The sequence below is a fragment of the Centruroides vittatus genome, unplaced genomic scaffold, assembly GCF_030686945.1.
Source record: "Centruroides vittatus isolate TY-2023 unplaced genomic scaffold, ASM3068694v2 contig_17, whole genome shotgun sequence".
Taxonomy (NCBI): domain Eukaryota; kingdom Metazoa; phylum Arthropoda; class Arachnida; order Scorpiones; family Buthidae; genus Centruroides; species Centruroides vittatus.
The window spans coordinates 231,766-256,936 of NW_027121033.1; the positions used below are offsets into that span (position 1 = coordinate 231,766).

Sequence of the window (25,171 nt, forward strand, 5' to 3'; positions counted from 1 at the left end):
GATTGTTTTAAGATTTAAAAAGTAAAGAATATTTTGTTATTTTTATGTACGTTTCTTCACAAAGTTATATTTAATTATAAGTTTCTTTAAAAGTATATTCGTACAATTGAAGAATTTTTGTACTAGGTATGTGTATTCGTCACACATTTTGTTTTACCAAATAAGATTTTTTTATAATCTTAATTTTAGCCCTTATATCGTGGCTAGTGATTTAAAAATTTATTTTAAAAAAGTTTTGGCTCAAGACCATGTAATGAAAAAGAAAACATTATTAAAAGAGAAAGACCGATGCCTAAATTAAATATAAATACGTCGACAAAACAATTTCGACATTTTGACGATAAAATTTATTAAATCTAATAAGAAAGTTCAATACAATTACCTCCGTTATTTATTAAGTATGTCAGATTATCTATTAAAAATACATTTAAAGAATCATACGGTTTTTACTGGTTTATCGAACAAACGAATACAAACGGGCCGTGACGCGCAATTAATTGATTGCCTCTGTAAGTCGGCTTCTTACAGAAACACAGCTTCCCTATCGTCAAATGTCACGGCACGCCACTGATAGATGTATTATAAAAGTAAAAAATATAATTGCAAACAATTCAATCTCGGGTTCTCCAGAGCGTTAAAAATTCTTCGGGAGATGGTCCTTCCCAATGTGTCGGGCCGCCGTTCTTTACCATCCGGCCTCTGCATTTGGCCTGGCCGAATCATCTATAATGAGCTTGCTAAAAGGCTTTTTTAGTGCGAAAAGAGTTTTCAAAAATTTTTAAAACATTGTTGTACACTCATTTATAATGCCGCATTTTTAATAAAATCTTTTGTATTTTCTTTAAAGTTTTCTTCAACAAATCATAGATTAAATACAAAAAACGTTGTTCTGATAAACCGAAACCGAAACCTGGTGTTCTGATAAAATTTCAAAATAGCTGGTTGTTTCGGTTTTGTTAGGTAGAGGCAAAAGTTTCAGTTTGGGTTTAGGTTTATTTGTTATTGGTCGGTTGCGATTTGCCGAGGAGCAGATGCTTCCCGGAAGAACTTTCTAAGGAAACTGGCCCCTATTTATGTGTTGTAAACATGAAAAAACCCAGAAAACTCCAAGTGGCCAGCTTGTTAACCAAACACGAATCCAAGACCAAGCCGTGTTCGGTGATTTAATCCACTCAGCCAATAGTAAGTAGTTTTATTTTCACGCTACTCTTATGCTGTGCATACCAAACCTATTCTATACCCACATTAAAACCAATCCTTTTTATCTCGATCATTTTTAAAGAAAGTTAAGTTCTAGACTATTTGCTTTTAATTTTCATCCTATTACTTTTGTGTTCCAAAATAAATTTCGCAATAAAAATAGCGTGTACTGTACACGCTACAAGGTTAACTTGACCCGGTGGGCACTATAACAAGTCCATTATTAGTGATGCGGCCTAACACATCCAGGTGGACCACCCTCCAAAAAATTTTTGGGCTTCTTTGATACATCGGGATTCGATCCCGGGCCCCTCGAAGCCACTTTAATTACATCGACCATCGATAAGACCGTTATTTATATAATATAAGTAAATCACACGAATTATTTCATTTCGTAATTAATTACCCCGAGGTTAATGAAAAGTACCGAAAAACACTACGATTTTTACAGTAACATACGTAAAATTTACATCATTAATTTTAAATTTTACATAATTTAAATTAAATTTACATACATTAATAATTTAAAATAAATTTATAATATTAATAACGAAAAATTAATTTCGTTAAATTTTAGAATATGTTTTTCCGCACGTTCGTTTTCTTGTTCGGAACCGTTCCAAATCCGTTTCCCTGGTAATTAACTACGCCATCAATAAACGCGGAGTAAGTTCGGTGCAGGTTTTAGAATGCTATGAAAGTAAATTTGTCAATTTGTATTTACTCAATTTAGTCATACCAGTTTCTTCGAATCGAAATAAAACGTGATGGATCATGCGAAAGGTATCGTATTTATTGAATATTATACGAATTAATTTATTAAAACGAAGAAAATGATGGAGTTTATTACAAATTTCATCAATGAAGTTAGGCCTAATTATTCCTGCTGATTCTATGACACAATTCTCTAATAGTAATTGCTGTATTTAGAGAATTTCTAGTTTATTGCTTATTTTATACATTATTACGTCTCTAATTCCATTTATATTCTAAAATATGAGGTTTTTAATGTCTTACAGAGTAGAATTTACTTCCAGATCAATGCATATACAAGGGTCTTCCGAAAATAGTGCCACCATTTTAAATTATTATCTAGTAGCATTGTAATGTACGTAAAAACATGGAGAATGGTCTGAAGTTTTGCATCTATCCGTTGGGTGCATACATCACGTGTCCAACTGATACTCGTATTCTTTCCAAGCTCAATGTGGCATATCTGTTGCCGCTCCTTCTGTGGCAGCCGCGGTTCTAAGGTTCCCGCAGATTATGAGCGTTGCGTGATGATGGATAATTCCGATTTCGTAGACTGCAGATGGTGCCTTCGGTATAGGACGTTGTCGTTTTCATCTACCAGAGGTGAATTCTCTGCGCTTGCTTAGCATGCACCGCATGCTTAAGAGAAAGTTTTGACTGTCAATATACTTTTTATGTGAGAACAAATAATCCATTAATGATTTATTCTAACGTGTAAATTCTTTTATCATTTGTGTTTGCTTTTACACTGACAGCTAGCTGCTAACTGTTTTAAGTCAGTGCAAAGCTTGCAGGAACTCGATTGCTTGCTTGTATGGAGGTTTGCAGTGGCAAACAAGTGCACATGCATGACATCATTCAAAGCATTTAACATGGCCAGATTGTATCGAAAGTTTGCAGTACCCAGTCAGCATACATGTATTGTGTATGGGGTGGATCTACATAGGGACTAATAGAGCTTAAGCCATGATCCCCAGTGTCAAGGGCCAACAAAAATTGAATTATTATCATAAATTTTTAATACTTTTTCAAAATAATATATTTTGTGTATTTCATTGGGCTTTATAATAGTCCATACTTTTTTATTCATATCAAATAATGTTTCTGCCTATTGTTTAGTGCTAGAGATAGGCCTATTATTCTTATTATAACTTTCAACATGCCCAAAAATTTTGGTCAGGATTTACCCCTGATCACATGTCTACAGTTCTTCCTTGAGGTAATATACAATGAGCAGTGGCACATTATGTCTTCATGGAGCCCTGTGTACAGATGTTTTTCTTTGGGGAAATATTTTCTTATAAAAGATTGGTTGGGGTGCTGGCAATTGCCTGTTTTGTCCGTAGGATAACATGACACTGACGACGAGATGTTCAAATGCAGATGGGAGACGAAACTTGCACGGTTAGTCTGTTGATTGGTGTTTGTTGTGTACTTCTCTGATAATAATTGACATACTGTAGTTATGGTAATTTAAAATGGTAGTGTTCTTTTTGGAAGACCCAGTATTTATATATGAATTATGTAAAAGTAGGTTCTATCTATTAGTAGCTGTAATCTATATATTTAAATATGTATATAAACAAAATATTAAATGCATTTAGTTGCTATTTTCATTTAAAATATAAGTCTCGTTTTGCAATTATTGACTATTTTCTATAGACTAAATCTAAATTTATCATTTCACTTATTAAAAATTCAAAAATCATGCATTAATGAATAATAACATTGTAAAATATATATATACCACATATAATGGACATTTAAACATTCCTTCTTTTTTGAATTTATTGCATTTATTAGGTCTGTATGTATATGGCATAAGACCCCTTCATCTTTGCTGGGCCTCTCAATCTCTTATTATAGTGAACTTGTTTATGGAAACTAAAATGATCTGGAGAGAGAAGAGCAGTAATAATTTTAACAAAAGAGTTTTACCTAAGCTTCATGTAGAAACAGTAGCTTACACTTGATAGCTCTAATGAATGTTGTAATACAAATGTTATATTAGTGCCTAAATCTTACACTAGTAAGCCAGTTCTTTAACTGGACTCGCCTGTTTAAAGTTCTTGGTTACAACCAATATGACATTTGTATTATTTTGTTCATTGGTGCTACTTGGTGTAGATTATTATCTTGATAAAAGTTCAGGTAAACAGTCTTTGTCAAAATTGTTATTGCTTCTCTTCCTCTTTTCATTGTTTTTAGTTATTGTAAATAATTGCATTGTAAGGAGAGATTGAAAGGCCTTACTATGAGATGGCTTTATCACATGCACATATACACAAAAAGAAGACATCTAGACTAGCTGTTATTAAAGCAAAAACATCAATCTTTGATGTTTTGTACAGTGTAACCATGAATTCCTTATGAATGCTAGTTGGATTGAATTAAAGGAATAAGGCAGTGCAACATATCAGCAATCTGCAAGGGGGATGTGCCTCTTCAAAAGACTTTTATGGGAAATTGACCCTTGTTTAGGTGTTAGCCATGTATAAATTCCAGAAAACTCCACGTGACCAGCTTGTCGGTCAGATGTGTTCAATGATTTTATTCACTTGGCCTGCTGCTTAGAAATCACCTGTTCATTTCCCTATATTTTTCGTGCACATTTTAATTATTTTTTTTTTTTTGATAGGTGTCATATTAACAATTAGAAATCATCATTAAAACAGTTTCCAATAGCTCTTTTTCAGATAACTTTGAGAAATTTTCTCTTCTAATTCTTCAGAGTGAATGGTCATGTATTATGTACTTCAAGATATCATTGAATTTACTTCCAATCCATTGTCTGCCAAATTCATTATCAAGATAATTCTATAATTGAGGATCTAAAACTGTCTCATGCATAAGGATTTTAGAGCCATTTAAATAACACTTTTGTACTGAATGATTCTCAATTTAGAATGAATTGCAGGCAAATGACTTTTTACTGGAAACTAGTAAAAATGAAAGTTCTTTTATACATATCTTTTATTACATTTAAAATTAAGTAAAAGAATTATTTAAAACCAAAATTAAAACAGAGCATTATCCAACTGTAAGCCAAATTAATTGGGCAGAAATTATGCTATATATATTAATTAGAAATTACATGAATAGAACAACAAAATTAAAACAGAGCATTATCCAACTGTAAGCCAAATTAATTGGGCAGAAATTATGCTATATATATTAATTAGAAATTACATGAATAGAACAACTAGAGGTAGACATTGGGTGCCATTTCTTAATGAAAGTAGTAACTATAATTTAATTTTAAATTTAGAATAGTCTGGAAGATAAGAAATGGTCCAGAGCAGGAGTCAAACCTGCAACCTCTGCTTACTACATGGTGTTTTTTTGTTTTTGCAAATCTCAATGTTTTGAGACCTCCAAGTTAAACCCAAAGGAGTTTAAAAAAAGAAAAAATTGTGTCTGTTAATATCTTTTACCACTTGTTTGAGTGCTCAGAAAGTCAAGTGAGATCCCTTGCCAGCTTTTTATACGCTATGTCACAAAAGTATCCAGACACCTATAACATGTAAGAGTTTTTTAGTTATAACTCATTTCTCGTGTGAAATAGGAAAAAAATAATGATAGATCTGAAATCCTCAGACTTTTTTTACATTAGAAAAATTATTTAAATATGTAAAAAAGTTAATCAAAAAGAGAAATGTAATTTTATTTCAAACTGTGAAAATTTCACATCACAAAAGTATCCGGACAGAGGAAATAAATGATAAAAAGCGTCTGATCATTTGCATAAAAATGTGTCTCCAACTATTCTCATCAGCAAGTTAGTTAAAGTATTTGTTTGATACTTCTTTTCTCGTCATAAACAATGAAAACAAAAGAGTTAACCAGTCTTGTTAAAGAACATGTTATTAAGGAGTGGCAAAAGGGAAAATCTGTACGAAATCTTTCTGAACGGTTCCCCCATTTCAAAGTCCTGAACACAAGATACAATTATAAAACTCAGAAAGACAATGTAGTAAATAGGGCTCAAACTGGACGCCCTGAATTATTTACCTCGAGACAGAAACACGCCATTATCGGAAAACTGAAGAAAAATCTGGGAATAAGTGCTCCTAAGCTTCTGCCAAGGCTTCTGTACAACTTGGAGTACAAGCATCTGCTGAAACTGTGAGAAGAATTTTAATAAAAAGTGGTTATAAAAGTTGTGTAGCTAAGAAAAAGCCATTTATCAGCACAAAAGGTTAAAGTTTGCCTTTTTAAGGCAACTTTTAAGGCAAAGGGTTAAACGCATGTTTTTGGCTCAGATGGTCACCTAAAAGTATGGAGAAAATCTGGAGAATCTCTAAAAATGAAAAACCTGAATCTTACAGTGAAATATGGTGGCAGTTTAGTGCTAGTTTGGGGTTGTATGTCTGAAAATGGTGCTAGAACTCTGGAATTCATTAATGAAATAATAAATCAACACATGTATAAACATATTTTAAATGAAAATGTTTGGAAATCGGTAAGAAAATTAAAGTTAGGGCAAGGGTTTGTTTTCCAGCATGACAATGATCCAAAGAGTACTGCGAAATCAGTCAGAGTTTCTAGGTGTGTGAAATATAAAAATGCTTTCCTGTCCTACACAATCACCCAATCGCAACCCAATTGAGCATTTATGGGATCACATTGAATGGACCATTACAGTGACACACGTAATGTTATTCTCTTTTCATTTTTTACTCTTTCTACCCTGGGGAGGTAAGAGAGCCTTTTAATCATACTCATCGTGGGTTCATCTAGGTCGGTGGTAGTCAACCTGGTTCTACCGTCCACTAGTGTGCGATTTGAGCTTTCATGGAGGGCAGTAGGGGTTTTGTCTGATGTTGAAGCTACTTTTTCATCACCACGCATTTATGACTCACTGACAGAGCAGGTTGTACTGCACTCTAGTGCACATAACAAGGGCAGGATGTAACAGCGGCCATCATTCGAGTTGAGTTTGTTTCGTGATGGGGCCAGCCTTGCCAGATTTGGTTGCTTTTTTTCAGTTTGGCATAAAAAAAAAAACATATAGTGCACTGGAAAAAAATTGTCTGTTAAACATATGCAAAGTAAAAGTAAAAAATAAATTTAACTACATATCTTTACTAAACCTCCACTCAAAAATTACAAGTACTTTGCAGTTGCGCTAAATTAAGTTACTGTAGAACCGGATGGGCGGTTATAGAATTTTACTACCAACAAAGATACAAAAGTGGATGGTAGGTATATAAAGGTTGACTATCCCTGATCTAGGTCCTCAACTAAAATATGCATTTGCTTTATTATTTTATTATTATACACTTGATGAACAAAATTTTTATCCTGTCTTGTTACAGATGATGATGTACTGGAATCTCAGAATAGGTATCTAACAGAACAACTCTCACAGAAAGTTTCTAAACTCAGAAGCGTAAGTATTATAATGATTTTATATTTAATATTTACTATGAAGATATTTAAAAACTGTTTTTTTGTTCAGGTTGCATATGACATTGAAGTGGAGACAAAAGAACATAATAAACTTTTAGATTCTATGGTATGTTATTTACATTACATTTTATCGTTTACTTCCAAAATAACGATGTTATAAGTTAATAATTGCTTCCAAAATAAATAAAGGTACAGATGTACAGTACCTTATACTTTGAATTTAAATTGTTTCGTGAGGTCATTTGAACTCTGAATTCCACAATGTCCAAATCAGTTTTTCCCATTAGAACTAATGGAAAGTGAATTAATCCATTTTTCAGATCTTAAACAATATTCATTTGATAAACTTAAACAGTAATACACAATTTATTTCAGTTATAATGTCAGACAGTATTTTTTAAAAATTTTTAAAAATTGAAGAAACTAAGTTGTCTTCAGTTCCATCAAGTCTGATCATCAGGAACATAGCAGTCTTTCTTCACAGAGACGACCTTTTATTATAGGCTACACCTCTGCAAAATTATGAAAACAGTTCAAATATTTGCTGATAACAAACCCAGATCAGTCTGGTTGCACACCATTGACTATAACTATAGCATCTTAAACATGGCCATCAGATCTGCCACATAAGAGTACTGCTTTTGTGCTTTGCAATAAGGTTTTTTTCACCTCAATCATCAAACCTTCCTCTTAGATTTCATTGCTTCTGCACACTTCTTACATGCCACAGCTGTTAATAGATAGGAATTTATTATTATTATGTTGGTTTAAGTGAGATGTACTCGGTTAACACCGGTGGCTGTGTACTATGCCGGACCAAAGTCAAGGCATAGTAGTCAAAACAGAAATTAAAGAAGTGTCCATGTCTATGTTATCAGTGATGGATGAGGAAGTGTCTGTAGTATCATTAGTGGTAATTGTTGTATGTGTGTTATTATCAATGCTTGTTGCTGGATTATCCTGACAGGTTACATGATCTTCATTAATGTTAGATGTTTCTGTCTGTTGATGTATTTGATCAGCAACCTGTTGTTTGATAAGTTCAAGTGTTGTTTGTGGAATAAGGTTGTTGTGTATAATTGTTCTTTTTTGATCAACAACCCTTTGTTCGGTGACAGTGAGATGAGGATACTGTTGTGTGAATCTACGGTGTAGTTGTTGTCTGTATGCTGTCGTGTTTGTTTCGAGTTTTGTGATGGTGTAGTAAGTACGGATGATAAGTACTGTCCATTTCATCCGTTGGCATGGTTTTCCAGCCTTTGTGGTCTGTGGATTGCCACAGAAACACCAAGGCTGGGTTGGTTCCTCACATCTGTTGAGGGCATTGCAGTAGCCATGCTTGGGCCGGTGCTGCTTTCGCCACCAGTAACCAAGGGAGACTGTGGCCTATTTTTCGAACGTGAGCCTCTGCCTAACCCACGAACGCGGACCTTGTTAACCCGGGCAACGTCCGAGCCGGTATCACACTTTGATCTGGTTATTACCATAATAAATATCTCCACGGAATGTGGGCATGGTCACTCTTAGCTTCATTTCTCCCGATAGACCTTACTGGCATGGGTGTCTCTACCAGGAGCTTGTGCTCCAGCCTGCATTGCATTGCCCTATGGATCAGTAAAATTACTGGGCTCTCCCATCACGACCAGGTGGTGATTGCGGGAGAGTTATTATTATTATTATTATTATTATGTTGGGTTAAGTGAGATATACTCGGTTAACACCGGTGGCTGTGTACTATGCCGGACCAAAGTCAAGGCATAGTAACCAAAACAGAAATTAAAGAAGTGTATCAGTGTGTGTGTCTGTATTCAGGAATTTTCTCACAATATGACATGTATTCAATATAGTGGCCTTCTGTAGTGTGATGTATGTGTTTCTATTCAATTCTAATGTGCCCAGGCTTTTGTGTAGTGTGTGTGGTATGACACCTGTAGAGGAGAGAACAACAGGTACAATAAGCACCCTATCCATCCTCCACAGATGCCTTATTTCCTGGGCGAGTTCTGTGTACTTGCTAATTTTTTCAGTGCATGCGTTTTGTATATTGTGAGTGTTTGGAATGGATATGTCTATAATGTATGTGATTTTATTGTGTTTGTCAATAAGTGTGATGTCTGGTCTGTTGTGGTAAATTGTTTTATCTGTGATTATGGCTCTGTCGTAGTACATTTTGTGCGTGTTGTTTTCCAATACTGTCTGTGGAATGTATTTGTAGTATGGTTCGTGGATGTCTACTAATTTGTGTTTCTTTGCAAGCTCTTGGTGTATTATATTTGCTACTTGATTATGTCTGTGTAAATAATCTGTCTGTGCCAAGAGCTTGCAACCAGAGGTGATGTGTTGTATAGTTTCTGGCATGATGTGACATTTTCTGCATGTGTCATTTGTGAGTGTTGCATCTTTGAGTATGTGTTTTCTGTAGTTTTTAGTATTTATGACCTGATCCTGTATGGCAATCATGAATCCTTCCGTCTCCCCAAAGAGGCATCCCCGAGCTAACCAGCTGTTTGATGCAGTTTTGTCAACAAAATCCTGGGCCAGATCATAAGGATGCCTGCCATGGAGTGCCTTTCGAGCCCACGATTGCTTAATGGTGTCTATGCTTTTTATATGTTGTGTTGTGTCCATATGATGTGAGTGTAAGTTTAATGGTGTGTTATTCGAGTCTGCTAGAGTTACTGCTTTATGTAATTGTGATGTTTCTTGTTTTTTGTAGAAAAACTCTCGCAGTGACTGTATTTGTTTGTAGTGAAAGTTAACTATGTCAATCAGGCCACGTCCGCCATCTTTACGTGGAAGGGTTAATCTTTCTGTGGCGGATTTAGGATGATGTTGTTTATGCTTAGTAAGTGTAGTTCTTGTTTTCCTTTGGAGTTGCTCAAGATCTGTGTGAGTCCAATGTATAACTCCAAAAGAATATGTGAGTACTGGGATGACATATGTGTTTATTGCTTTAACTGTGTGTTTTGCATTTAACTGTGTTCTGAGAATAGCATTTAACCTACTTTGGTATTCTTTAATTAATCTTTGCTTTATTTGTGCGTGTTCTGTTAGTTTGGCCTGTTGGAATCCTAAATACTTGTAGAACTCGCCCTCTTCCATGGATTCAATAACGTCTCCATTTCCAAGTGCAAAATCTTCTTTCTTCAGGATTCCTTTTTCTATGTGAAGTGTTTTGCATTTATCTAGGCCAAATTCCATTTGTATGTCCTTGGTGTATGAATGTGTGATTTGTAGGAGTTGATGAAGTTGTTTTTGTGTGGATGCATAAAGTTTTATGTCATCCATGTACATGAGATGTGACAGTGTAAACTGTGTTGTTTTTTTGTGTCTGATATTGTAACCATATTGCGTGTTGTTTAACATGTTGGATAATGGGTTCAGGGCTAAGCAGAACCAGAGAGGACTCAAGGAATCTCCTTGAAAAATTCCTCGCCTAATAAAAATTTGGTTTGTTTGTATGGAAGTGTTACTAACCCTCAGATGTAGTGTTGTTCTCCAGTGCTGCATAGTGTTTTGAAAGAATGCAATGAGTGATGGATGTATTTTGTACATGTGTAGGATATGTAGCAGCCAACTGTGTGGAACACTGTCGAATGCTTTTCTGTAGTCTATATATGCCATGTGTATGTTTCTGTGTTGTCTGTGTGCTTGCCGTAGAATGACTGAATCTATGAGTAACTGTTCTTTGCATCCCCTGTGGTTTCTGCGACAACCTTTTTGTTGTTCTGTTAGAATGTCGTGTTCTTCAACATGTTTGTATATTTTGTTTGCAATACAGGATGTCAATAATTTGTAGAGTGTTGGAAGACATGTAATTGGTCTGTATTGTGTGGGGTCTGTGGTATTGTTGTTTTTAGGTTTCATGTAGGTGATGCCCTGAGTAAGAAAATTTGGCATGTCTTGTGGATTGATGATGATGTGTGTTAGGTGTTTAGCTAGTTCCTGGTGCAGTGATGTAAACTTTTTGTACCAGAAATTGTGAATGTTGTCTACACCAGGTGTCTTCCAGTTGTGTGTTCTGTTAACAGTGTATTGGAAATCATGTATGTTTATTTCAACACAGGGCATAGTTGGTATGTTGTGCAAGTTTCTGTTCTCCTCCTCGATCCAGCCTGCATCAGCATTGTGCGTGACAGCACTGGACCAAAGAGAAGACCAATATGTTGTGAGTTCTTCTTCTGTTGGTGTGCCACTGTGCTGTGTATCAGTGTTTGCTTTGTTATTAATTTGTCTGTAAAAGAGTTTTTCATTGTTTGTAAATAATTTATTTTGTTGTTTTCGTAGTGTACATGTTTTGTATCGTTTGAGTCTACGTGCTTTGGCAGCAAGTTTTTGTTTTAGTGTATCAATGTATTCTGTAATGCGTGTGTTGTGATGTTCGTGTTTTGTGTGTGTTTTATTTTCTTGAAAATGTTTTTGAGCTGTTTCCTTAATTTGGGTGTTATGTTGTTTTAGTGTATTCTGTTAGCCTGCCTAATTGCTGTCTAATGTCATTTATTTGTGTTTCTATTCTTCTCTGCCAGGCAGGCTTGTGATAGAATTGTGTTTTCTGTGTATTTGTCTGTGATTGTACTTTCAGTCCATGGTGTGTCACTACTGTGACTGCCCCAGCATAAACTAATGTATGAATGTCTGCGAGTGTAGAAATTGAATGAATGTAGTGTGGTAGTAAGTGAGTGTTTACATAATTTAGTGTTTCCTACTTTCTTTGACGTGTTGATTTTTGGTATTCGTGGTCGTTTGTGTGGGATCTGTACCTGTATATTTAGTGAGTGTTTCCTGAAATATAAGTGAGAGCGTATTAACTAAATCCAAGTCTATGTTATCAGTGATGGATGAGGAAGTGTCTGTAGTATCATTAGTGGTAATTGTTGTATGTGTGTTATTATCAATGCTTGTTGCTGGATTATCCTGACAGGTTACATGATCTTCATTAATGTTAGATGTTTCTGTCTGTTGATGTATTTGATCAGCAACCTGTTGTTTGATAAGTTCAAGTGTTGTTTGTGGAGATAAGGTTGTTGTGTATAATTGTTCTTTTTTGATCAACAACCCTTTGTTCAGTGACAGTGAGGTGAGGATATTGTTGTGTGAATTTATGGTGTAGTTGTTGTCTGTATGCTGTCATGTTTGTTTCCAGTTTTGTGATCGTGTAATAAGTACGGATGATAAACTCGTTCATTTCTACTGTCCATTTCATCCGTTGGCGTGGTTTTCCAGCCTTTGTGGTCTGTGGATGCATTGCCACAGAAACACCAAGGCTGGGTTGGTTTCTCACATCTGTTGAGGGCATTGCAGTAGCCATGCTTGGGCCGGTGCTGCTTTCGCCACCGGTAACCAGGGGAGACTGTGGCCTATTTTTCGAACGTGAGCCTCTGCCTAACCCACGAACGCGGACCTTGTTAACCCGGGCGACGTCCGAGCCGGTATCACACTTTGATCTAGTTATCACCATAATAAATATCTCCACTGAATGTGGGTGTGGTCACTCTTAGCTTCATTTCTCCCCATAGACCTTACTGGCATGGGTGTCCCTACCAGGAGCTTGTGCTCCAGCCTGCATTGCCCTATGGATCAGTAAAATTACTGGGCTCTCCCACCACGACCAGGTGGTGACCACGGGAAAGTTATTATTATTATTATTATTATTATTATTATTATTATTATATTATATATCTCTTTTTGCTTTATTTTTGGTGTATTTGGTTATATATATATATGTTATGGACAAAGTGATTAATCAGGCATTATGAATAATGACCAACAAAATCGGGCATTGTAATAAATTTCAAAAATTTATCAAATTGACTGGTCATTATGAATATTGCTACCATCTAGTCGGGCAAAGTGATGATAATACATTGAGGAGTGATAATCCGACATACGCTAGCCAATCAGAATTTACATCTTAGTTGCGCATGCGTACTGCATTTAGTACCGAATTTTAAATTTATGTGACCAGTAGTTAATTTTTTTTCTTTGACAAAAGTAACGATCATGGAAGAATCATTAATGAACAAGCAGATTAAATGAGTTAATATGGTGAAAACAATTAAATTTTTACAAAATCAGCGTATTTGTTAATGATAGAAAAAGTGAGAGTCAAAAATGGAAGTTACTTCTAACTTACCGGAAGAATATCCGTTAATAGTACTTTGAAATAATTCACAAAAAATAAATATTTCTAAATGAAATAAGTGGAGTTTTTTTTTAATCAAATTTAAAATTCGGTACTAAACACGATACATACACGCAACCGAGTGCCGATTGGCTAGCGTATGTCGGATGATCACTCCTCAACGTATTATCATCACTTTGCCCGACTAGGTGGTAGCAGTATTCATAACGACCGGTCAATTTGATAAATGAATCAATATTTATCACACTGCACGCCCTTTTTGGTCATTATTCATAATGCCTGATTAATCACTTTGTCCATAACATATATATATAATAATATATATATATATATATATTATAAAACCAAATACACCAAAAATATAGCAAAAAAGAGTACCGAAAGGACATGAGTGTAACACAAGACACTCTCAAAGTAAGAGCAAGAGAGGAGTTTAGTATACATTGGTACATTTTGGTATACAACAGAAGTTGTTTACATGCAAGTGCAATTTTTTTCCTGCATGCACAGTTTGAATGTTGATTGAATGTTGAAACATGTTCTGCATTGAATTATTCTCAAATTTAGCATTCAAATTCTTGAATATTTGAAGTTATAATCATTCAAAGTATGAGGTATCACCATATATGTCAAATATGTAATCAAATGTTTAAGCAGGTTTGAATCTTGATTCTCTTCAGTTTTTTTTCTCTAAACAGTTCTAAATTACTTAATAAAACAAATTAATTTTTAAAGTACAAAATGGTAATACTGCCTGTCTCTGGTCAAAATTTCAAAACTGTTTATAGCTTTATACTAGATCAAATAATCAGACGAGACTTGAAATGGATAAGACTTAAAGGAATGGACTGAATCTTTATTTAGTCCATTTCTTCTTGTCTAAAATTATTGTCAGATTATCAGAATGGCTATATAGTATAGATGTAGACAAGAAGGGATAGAAGAGGTTAATGGGCAATATTTTTTGCAAAACCAGGGTGTCCCATGGGCTCCCCTCTTTCTGCAATTTTGGTCAATTTGGTCATGCAAAATATTGAATTTAGTCTTCTCTTTTCCCCTTGCAATATGCTATCCCATTTTATATCTTAGATCCACAGATGATATCTTAATAGTTTGGGAAGGTTCCTTTGAAGAATTTTTAACTTTTGTTAAATTCTTGTCTGATGTTTACCCTTCCATCTCATTTTCTATTGAGAAAGAGCAAGACAGAAAAATCACATTTTTAGATGTAGCTAGACATAGAATTGTACATCATACACTAAAAGTTCAATTTATTCCCATATATCAGGGGTTCTCAAAGTGGGCGATATTGCCCCCTTGTGGGCGGTGAGTAAATTTAGGGGGGCGCTGGAGGAAGGGTACTGAATGGTGATCAAAGGCAAAAGTTTGGGTTGCTGATGGGTTAGGAGGCGTTGGGTATAACTTTATGGAACAAAGGGGCCGGTGGATCGAAACAGTTTGAGAACCTCTACGATATATGATACCAGCTTCTTCCTCCTTCCAGCCATTTGAATACATAAACACAGCTATATCCATTCTTATTTGCAAGGCATACTTATATCCATCATCTCCAGCTTTGATACAGGATGAACTGCATTTAGCAGCTACTGCAATTTGCAATGCTGAGTATACACTCTTCAAGTTTAAATATATCAACAACTTGGTTTGTAGTTCTCCCTTTCTGCTCACCATCCTCCATTCTGATGATAAAAACAAAAAGCTAATATTTGGACAATCTCCTATTCTATACTTAGGACCTGTTACTTTATGAATAGTTCATGCTTATGTAAAAACAGAGTCATAATTATCATCAAATTTCAGCTGTTGCTCTGTAGAATTCTATGTAATGATAGGGATTGTCTTATCCTTTTGGAGAAGTCTGGCATTTGCATAATCCTGTTATGGCAAGCACAAATGGGAAGAAAGTTCTTTTACATAGGTGCCACAACTAGAAAGTTATTAAGCCATTTAAATGAACCGTCAGGACAATGTTAAAAACATCACTCTCTCTACTGACTTTGCGAAAAACGTATAAGAAAATAATTTTACACCAATGTTGGTCCTAATTTCTATTTTTAAGTGATTGGATTGCACAACCCTGTATCTGGGAGTCTATACATACAGGTATACCTCGCCTTACATCGGTAATTGGTTCCAGGAGAGGTGACGTAAGTCGAAAAATGACATAAGTCGAAACTACGGTGGACAATGCCAATAATGAGCACTTAAAGACTGCTAAATAAGACGACAACACAGAAACACAGATGTTTTCATGTTTTGTTCTCTAGGATTTATGATGATTATATTAACATTTACTGTAAATGTACATATTTTAATATGATTTTATGTGCTTTTAACGCTTTTCTAGTGATATTATGACTTCAATATTTGTGGCAGACGGATGTAAAGTCGAATAAAATGACTTAAACTTGATTTTTATTTTTCCATATACTTTTTTGACAAATGACGTATAATCAAGAACGACATAACTCGAGATATACCTGTATATGTTATGGACAAAGTGATTAATTTGGGCATTATGAATAATGACCAACAAAATCGGGCATTGTAATAAATTTCAATAATTTATCAAATTGACTGGTCATTATGAATGCTGCTATCATCTAGTCGGGCAAAGTGATGATAATACATTGAGGAGTGATCATCCAACATACGCTAGTCAATCAGCACTTGAATCTGAGTTGTGCATGTGTATTGTGTTTAGTACCAAATTTGGTGGTGATCATGACTGTTTGTGCTCTCGACGGATTCCTCCCGGAAGGGAGCCGCCTGCCGGGCGGCGATTGTTTAACGTCACTAGTTATTTATTCACGGTAGTTCTTGAACACACGTATCAATATCTAGTGACATTAAACAATCGGCAGCCGGCCGGCAGCTCCCCTCTGTACAAATCCGTCAGGAGCACAAACAGTCGCGACCTCTGCCATAATGGTGCACATAGGTAAAATTTTATCATTTAATTAATATAGTTAATAGTACTTACTAAAAGTACTATTCTATACATATACTAAAAGATTACATGTTCTTTTTGAAATAATTCAATAAAATAAATATTTCTAAATGAAATAAGCGGAGTTTTTTAATCAAATTAAAATGTCGCACAATTTAAAATTTGGTACTAAACACGATAGGCATGTGCATCTCAGAGTGCCGATTGGCTAGCGTATGTTGGATGATCACTCCTCAACGTATTATCATCACTTTGCCCAACTAGGTGATAGCAGTATTCATAATGACCAGTCAATTTGATAAATTAATCAATATTCATCACACTGCACGCCCTTTTTGGTCATTATGAATAATGCCCGATTAATCACTTTGTCCATAACATATATATCTTTGTTAAAACCTTGCAACTCCTCACTCTCACACTCTCTGGTAGATGAATAACACTTTACAAAAAGTTAAAACCTGAATTTTTATGTTCTGATTAATTTTTGATATCTTTACCTTTGTTTCAGCTTTATTTTGTTCTTATGTTATTTTACTTAACCCTACACTGTATTTTATTTAACCACACTTTATATATGTTTTGAATATCCTCCATATTTGTTTTAAATTTAGATCAAAACTATCACACACCTTCGAATTCAAGCACTTGCTATGCATTTACTCTTAAGTTTGGCCAATGTAAAAAAACACTTTTAAAAATCTCTACTTGAATTTTGTATATTCATTGTTCAACTGAGGATGACTTTTTCAAATGTTAAATAATTGCATGTATTCACTTTATCAACTGAATAAATTTAACACTGAAAGACCTCCATATCCTGTATTTGGTGTCGTACATTAGTATAAAATTTTTTTTAATCAGCTAACCTCACAGAAAGCCAGGACCAGTAGGAAGACAAGGAAATGACTAAATAATGCAATATCTTTTAGTGTGTACAGTAGACCCCCTATAACATGGTAGATAAGTTCCGTGTTATATGAATCCGTGTTGTACGAGTCACTTAAATACATGAGCCAATCTCAGCCCAGCACACTCAAATAGAATTAAATTTGGTGTAATTTTGTTATTGGCAGAAGATTCCAAAATTGCTCCAATATGGATCGCAATTCTTTGCCACCATTCATTGGCACATTCTCTATGATGATTAAAATATTTAAAATGCTATCTGTGACAAATGACTGCTACCATGAGATCATTTATGCAAATTTACGTAAACTATAGTTCAAGCAACAACAGAGTAAACATGAATCAGCCTGAGCTAGAAGGGTGTATGACAGATGAAAAGGATAGGAGGAGTCATGGCTATCCCTTGGGAGTCGAGATGTTGATCCGATCTTTTTCAGCTGTTTTGTTTTTAATATTTATGATTTAATTTGAGGAAATTGATCTACAACAAATTGGCATCTTGTGTCTAAACCTGTTTAAATATTAAATAATTTTGACTATTAAGATATAGATTAGATTTCTGTTATGCAACTTGTGCTGATAATTTATAAGTTTTTAAGAAATATATATAATAAACATCAATAAGCCTGATGAATATATAATGATTTACCAACAATCACCTTAAAGATCGGGCTATAATTTGGCTGATTAAATGATTAATATAAAGTAATTTGTCACTAGAGTGAGGTGTTAGGTGCCATCTCTTAACTAAATTAATAATTATAATTTTGAATAAATTAATAAATAATTTTAGAACATTCTGGAATAAAAGAACTGGCCCAGCACAGGGCCTGAACCTGCAACTTTCGTTGTGAAAATATTCTTAGGCCATTGACATAGGAGTCATCACCAGCCAGTGCTGTGTTTAACCAGTAACGTTATATCTAAATTAATACAATGGTGCCTCGTATAACGTACGCCTCGAATAACGGACGGTGCAAACAACGGACTTTCTGTTTGGCCGTTACGTGACTCGAGCAACGGACTGGCTGCGAACAACGGACTTTCCGGCATAATTGGTGACTGCTCCATGGGTGCGTTTTTTAATAGCGGTCGCTCTGCGTCTCCCCTACTAGAGGGTGTGCTGCTGTTTGTAGGCATTTAGGAACGACGGTGAAAGAAAGAAAGATGGCGGCGCCCGCACTATCGATAGTATCGTGATGGAGGAATATATTATAATTCTAAAATATGAGCTCTAAAAGGCAAAAGAAGAGTCCCAATTGTAAAATTTAACCATAAAATGGATTATTTGTTGAAAGAGCATTCAAAATAGCCTCAAAAAAAAATTCATAAAGACAGTTACATCACCGTGTGCGCTAACTCGCGCTTTCACAATTTCTAAATTCTCATTCATAAAACCACATAATGGGCCCGGAAACGAAACTATCTGAGCCATGGAGGACGCCATGTTGCTTTCCACGGTAAACTACTGCTACAAGCGGCCGTTTTTGCCGTTCGGCGGCGTGCACTCCCACCGGAGTTTAGGAACGCGTTCCGCAGGAATTTTTAAACGGATGTCGCTTGCACAGAGTTACGCGGAGGAATAAAAGAACACACCCCATGTTGATTTTTTTATGCTGCGGAACGAATTAGATGTTTTAACATGTATTTCTATGGGAAAATGCGTTTCGTATAACGGACGTTTCACTTAACGGACGTGCACCTGGAACGGATTAAGTACGTTATATGAGGCACCACTGTATATACTTCTGGAAGCAGAGGCTTGCTCGGGGTCCTGGTGGTGCAACTGGCAAGTGCACTGCATGGCAAGCGGAGGTTGTAGGTTCAAGCCCTGCCCTGGGCCAGTTTTTATTCCAGAATGTTCTAAAATTATTTATTAATTTATTCAAAATTATAATTATTAATTTAGTTAAGAGATGGCACCTAACACCTCACTCTAGTGACAAATTACTTTATATTAATCATTTAATTATCCAAATTATAGCCCGATCTTTAAGGCGATCGTTGATAATTCATTTTTAAGAAATAATGAATTTAACAATCATTATAATTAAACAAGTATAACTTTTCTGAAAGTAATTGTTGATTGGCTAGGCAGGGATGGTGAACTTACAGCACACTGTCCACAATGGTACATTGGGAGAAATCATGTGGCCCTAGACGTATCATACAATTTTAGTTTATCACAAAAAATCATCATTTTTTCATCAGTTTCTGTACATTTATTCTAATTAAAGCACATTTGTTTCATTTCTTTAAATATCATTATTCAAAGTTTAAAACTTTGGTGTGCATAAACATTTTTAAACAATTATGTTCACTATGTGGCATGTGGACTTAAAAAGATTACCATCCATGGCCTAGAATATAAATATATTAGATATTTCAAAAAAAATTTCTTTATGTTGTTAATGAATTCAAGACTCATAAATGCAAAAATTATCATAAAATTTTGTACCAAGTCTTATAAGCAATTCATAAAGAAATTTAAATACTGCATGTAAGTGGAAGTTAAAAATGAAAGAATTAACTTGACAATATACAGGGTGACAATAATTAACCCGTACAAAGTTTGTAGCAATGCTGCACCTGAACTTTTTTACTGTCACCAATTTACATACTATTGTTTAATTCTCCATGATTTCCTGCCTGTGTAGATGTACTTTCGATGTAATAAGGGTTAGTTCTTTATTTTTTTAATGGTGTCGAACAAATGTTGTGCAATTTTGGAGCTATTCCAGCAAGGAAAGCATCAATGTGAAATTGTTCGTCTGCTCGGTGTTCCAAAAATGACAGTCTCAGATGCAGTTCGGCGATTCAAGGAGCTTGGCCACAATGGTGACCGTCCCGGACGTGGAAGAAAGCGCACTGTCAACACGTCTAGGAACCGCAAGATCATCACAAAGCGAGTTGACTGACATGCGAAGGTCTCCATGAGAAAAATTGCTCGTGAGATCAGAATCAATCGCGAATCGGTGCGGTTAATGGCGAAAAAGGAACTCGTACTCAAGCCCTACAAGTTCCAAAAGGTTCAGCTCCTCACCGATGAAAACAAGTGCGTGAGACTCCAAAGATCCCGTTAACTCAAGCGTCGGGCCGCAGGTCGACAATGGGAGTGCATTCTCTTCACAGACGACAAGCTTTTCTCTGTACAACCATCAAAACGACAGGAACTGGTCCGCGGGGGCTCCTGGAAGCTCAGCCGTCATCGAACATCACAAAATCCAATGTCAGTCATGGTTTGGGGCGGAATTTGTGCGAGTGGCAAGACACCCCTTGTTTTCGTCGATCAAGGGGCCAAAATCAATCAAGATGTGTACCACCATGACATTCTCGAGGCTGTGGTACTTCTGTGGGCTCAGCAGCATTTTGTCAGTGCGAAATGGACGTTTCAGCAGGACTCGGCACCGACACACAGGGCGAAGAAGACTCAGGAGTGTGCAAGGCTCATTTTCCCGATTTCATCTCGTCTGCGGAATGGCCACCGTACTCGCCGAATCTGAACCCAATGGACTACAGTGTGTGGTCCATTTTGGAGGCCAGGGCCTGTTCTAAGCGCCATGAAAGTTTGGAGTCGCTGAAGCAATCCTTGCGCTGGGAATGAGACAAACTGTCTCCAGAAGAGTGCGGCCCATCGCTGAGAATTTCAAAACGCGTTTGGGGCTCTGCATCAAAGCAAAAGGAGTCCACTTTGAAACTGGCTGAATATCTGATTAATACGTAAAGTATTGTCACTGTTATATGCTGTTGTTTTGCTAATTTTCATTTCTTTAATAAATTTACGATACAAAAAACTTGTACGGGTTAATTATTGTCACCCTGTATATTGAAATACAACAAATTTTAACTAAATAGCAAAAACAAAACGAACAATAGAACACCAATTATTTGAATTAATTTGTTCTGCAGGCAATTTGGATAATTGAAAAATTGAATACGTGGTGTCAATGTGTAAAGAATGAAATTATAAGGTAGTGTCACAGTATCTTATGTGTACTGTACATCAATGTGTGCATTCTAACGATCATTTGGATCCATCACAGCAAATAAGAATCACTGATTTTGATATAAGAGTGATGTCAATGGGAAACAGAAAGGAGGACAATTGGTGGTTCATATAAATGGATATTTGGATAATTAGAGTTCTACTGTAGTTAAAAATGAATTTGAATGTACGTACACTTAATTGATCTTGAGTAGTGTACTACAGTGTCATAAATGTATTTAGGTTGGTTTGATTTAGGTGGATAATTTGAACACCCATGAACTGTCTGCAAGTGTACTTAAAACAATACATATTTAACGTCATTTCTCTTATTGTACTACCCATCATCTATAGCCTGTTTGCATAGTCTCATAGCTTCTAAACAATGCATCAGGGAATGTGGGTTGCACTAAAATGTTTCTGCAAGATCTATCATGCTCCAGAGTTTAGTTACAGAGGTTCTAAATCACCCCATATATTAAATACAATATTCAGTTATATTTGAAATTTATTTTTACATATTTTTTCTTGTTTAGGGAGATGACTTTGAAGGCACGACAGGCTTCTTGCACGGAAGTTTCGGGAGAGTGCACAAGGTTTTGAATTCCGGGAGAGGAAACAGAAAAATCACTTGCTACATCAGCTTGTTTCTAGTCGGCGCATTCATAATCATGTATTATTTGATATCGAGAGTCACCAGATGATTGTTTGATTCGGATTATTTAAGTTAACCTACATATTAATCTTTATATAAGTATATGTATTTAAATTTATTAATATAATTATTCATACATTCTAAATTTTCAAAGAATTTTGTAATTAGTTTGATATCGGTATTGTTTTTTCCATGTTTTCATTATAAATAAAAAAAAAGATTGAAATATTTATTTATTTTAAATATTGCTTAAAAATGTTCTTTTGGCTGAAATTTACTTGCAAAATACATATTATTTAATATGATAATTTTTACAAATCATTGCTGTTCTAGGAGGAAAACCTTTTTAGAAAACTCAAGCGCTTTCGAATTATATACCCATCACTGGGAATCAATAAGATAAAAATCTTGTTGATTCCTGATGATGGGCATCTGGTTCTAAAGCACTTTTCTAAACAGTTTTTGTTTCTTAAAATATATTTGAATTAGATTTACATTCAAGGGTTTGATTCAACAGATTCAAGACAATCTGTTTATTGGATGGGCATTAATACCTGTTTTCAAATCTGTAGTAAGATTTCTTATTACAGCTGTTCCTATCAAATATGATGCTTCCTACATGTTTACAGATAATACAGGGTGTCCCAAAAGTCACAATACATAAAAAATTTAACACTATATTAGAAAAATGCAACTTTATTTATAAAACAATCTTTCTGAACACACTAGGATGTCTCTCTTTTTCGCTTGTGTTAACATAGGTGTTATGAGCATTCTAATTTAGGCTTCCAATCAAATTTGATCTTTGTGTGATCCACATATTGAATATTCCTCTAAAACAGGGATGGCAAACCTCTTTGAACCCATGTGCCATATAGTAAACATACTTAGCTTTAAAGATGTTTATGAATGCCCAAGTTTTATATTTCAAATAACGATATTTAAAGAAATTAAACGAATATGCTTTAATTAGAATAAATATAAAAAGTTGATAAACTGAAAGGATGATTGAAAAACACAGATGATAAATTAAAATCATATGATACACTATATGCCAGATTATTTCTCCTTACATGCTGTAGGTTGGCCGCCCCTACTCTATATCAAATCCTTGAGTGTCCTCGCAGATAAAAATCAACAGCTCATCTTCACAGTGCTTCTTTTTCAACTCTGCCCTGTGGACACTTGAGTACCTATTTTTAGCAAGCCCGTTACGGGTTATGCCAGACCTATAATGGGGCAGTTGGGTGGCAAAAGATGGGATCCAACATATCCAGGTGTACCAGTTGCCAAAAAAAGTTGCCGGGGCTTTTTGACCTGTCTAGATTCAATCCTACAAACCAGATGTCCAAGCAGTAGTCTGCCACCTGAACTGCTTGGCTATTCAGCTGTCATATTGACCAGAAAATGCACAGTAGCAGGGGATCAGTGTATTTACTTAATGAAGGGAATGGACTGTTGACAAATCTTTGACAAGGTCACTGTGTATTACTAAAAAGAGGCTTACAAACATTTTAAAACTTCTAGAGCCCATGTACAGTACAGTACCTTGCATTGCCCGTCAAGATAGATGAAACAATCCATAAGGTCGGGACCACTGGTTACCCCAAAGAATGATGACAACCAGTCCTCCAACCCAGAAACTGACAATCCAATTTTTCTATGTATTGCAACTTTGGGACTCTGTAGATCAATTTAATTTAATACTTCTTTTACTTTTTATTATTTAAAATGCCTCAGTAAGGATTATTATAAATGTAACTGTGTGATAAAGTGAATATTATGTGTATATAAAATTTTTGTGTAACAATTCTTATAAAGGACGTTTTATATATTAAAAGAAAAATCTGTTTTATTAACTGCTCTATTTGATTTTAGAAAATAAATTTTTTAATTTTTTTCAATATTAATGAAGTTTCTAATATTTTTGATAATTTTAGAGTATTTGTAATAGTGTCACATCTACCAATATTCGGTAAAGGTTAGCATACTTTTGTGGGAATTCGAGTTCAAATCCAATTCAGACTCAGAAATTGTCACATGGGGCATTGTTTTCCATCCCTCGCTCATGCCAGCTAATATTAGTTTTAGTTGGGATAGGATTGACGGGAAAAGACAATGTAATACAAGTGGTTTGCCAAGGAGTGATGCGTCATGGGAGGATGATTTATGGGAAACTGGCCCCCATTTAAGTGTTAGACCTGAGGAAAACGTGTAAAATTCCTCGCAGCCAACTCATTGATCAGTGTGGCTGCAAAGAATTTTTCAGGTTTGGGACACATGGGCTCCCAATCCTTCGCTATCTAAGCATCATTCTTGTGTTGCTTGGATGGAGAAGGATAGGACTTTATATATCTGGATGGACCACTCCCTGAAAATTTCCTGGGGCTTTTCTTTCCATCTGAAATTGACTGCTCACCAGTGGCCAAGTAGATAAAACCACTGAATGCTGAAGTTTGGTCATGGATTCATGTGTTGCTAATAGGCTGGCCATATGGAGTTTGCTAGATTTGTTACACCTAAATAAGGACCATTTTCCCTTAGAAAGTCCTTCCAGGAGACATTGCCCTTTGGAAGATCTCTCACATGTTGTATTACCATATAAAAATAAACCTGAATTCAATCCTAGTTCAAGATGGCAGGATGCTCCCTTTGTCAATTGACCATTGGTCATGAAAATATGTTGGATGGTACCTACTTGTAGGTAGATTCAAATACTGTTACAAATTTACTTGGTACCCGTATGTGCAGCGAGTAATTAGCCTGCTTGCAATATTATTTTGATTTGATAGTCTCTCCCATAACGATATACATTAGCTTACTGCTCCGGAAACTGGTTTCGAATTCGGCTCGAATCCACAGATTTTTACGAACGGCTCATCAAACTTCACATAGCAAAATTCGAACCCGGAGCCGTGTTTAATGTAAGAAAATAAAACGGTTCCATCTCTTCGCGCAGTTATCGCACAGCACTCTTCAGACATTTTGACATTAAAATGTTTAAAAGAAAACCTTCCGCATTTAAATATAGAAATTATTCATGTCAGTTGTATGAAGCATTAAATGACCTTTAAACATGCTCTTACATATTTACAAAAAAATGATATATGAGTCTCAAGATAACATCTTTAATCCGAAAATCGA

At 35.3% G+C, this 25,171-nt stretch overlaps 1 protein-coding gene across 1 annotated transcript; it reads left to right on the forward strand.

Annotated features, from left to right (window-relative positions):
* Nucleotides 1-1,836: 1,836 nt before the first annotated feature.
* On the forward strand, nt 1,837-23,937 carry LOC136969077 (BET1-like protein). The gene is made up of 4 exons (XM_067263174.1): nt 1,837-1,983; nt 7,272-7,345; nt 7,415-7,471; nt 21,909-23,937. Exons 1-4 carry the CDS (start codon nt 1,968-1,970, stop codon nt 22,074-22,076), a joined length of 315 nt encoding a protein of 104 aa, XP_067119275.1. The 5' UTR covers nt 1,837-1,967; the 3' UTR covers nt 22,077-23,937.
* The last annotated feature ends 1,234 nt before the right edge of the window (nt 23,938-25,171 follow it).

What these genes read in the sequence shown, in the direction of transcription:
- LOC136969077 (XM_067263174.1), top strand. An exon ending in AAGTTTCTAAACTCAGAAGC is followed by an intron (nt 7,346 to 7,414) that starts GTAAGTATTATA and finishes TTTTTTGTTCAG; the next exon opens with GTTGCATATGACATTGAAGT. An exon ending in ATAAACTTTTAGATTCTATG is followed by an intron (nt 7,472 to 21,908) that starts GTATGTTATTTA and finishes TTTCTTGTTTAG; the next exon opens with GGAGATGACTTTGAAGGCAC.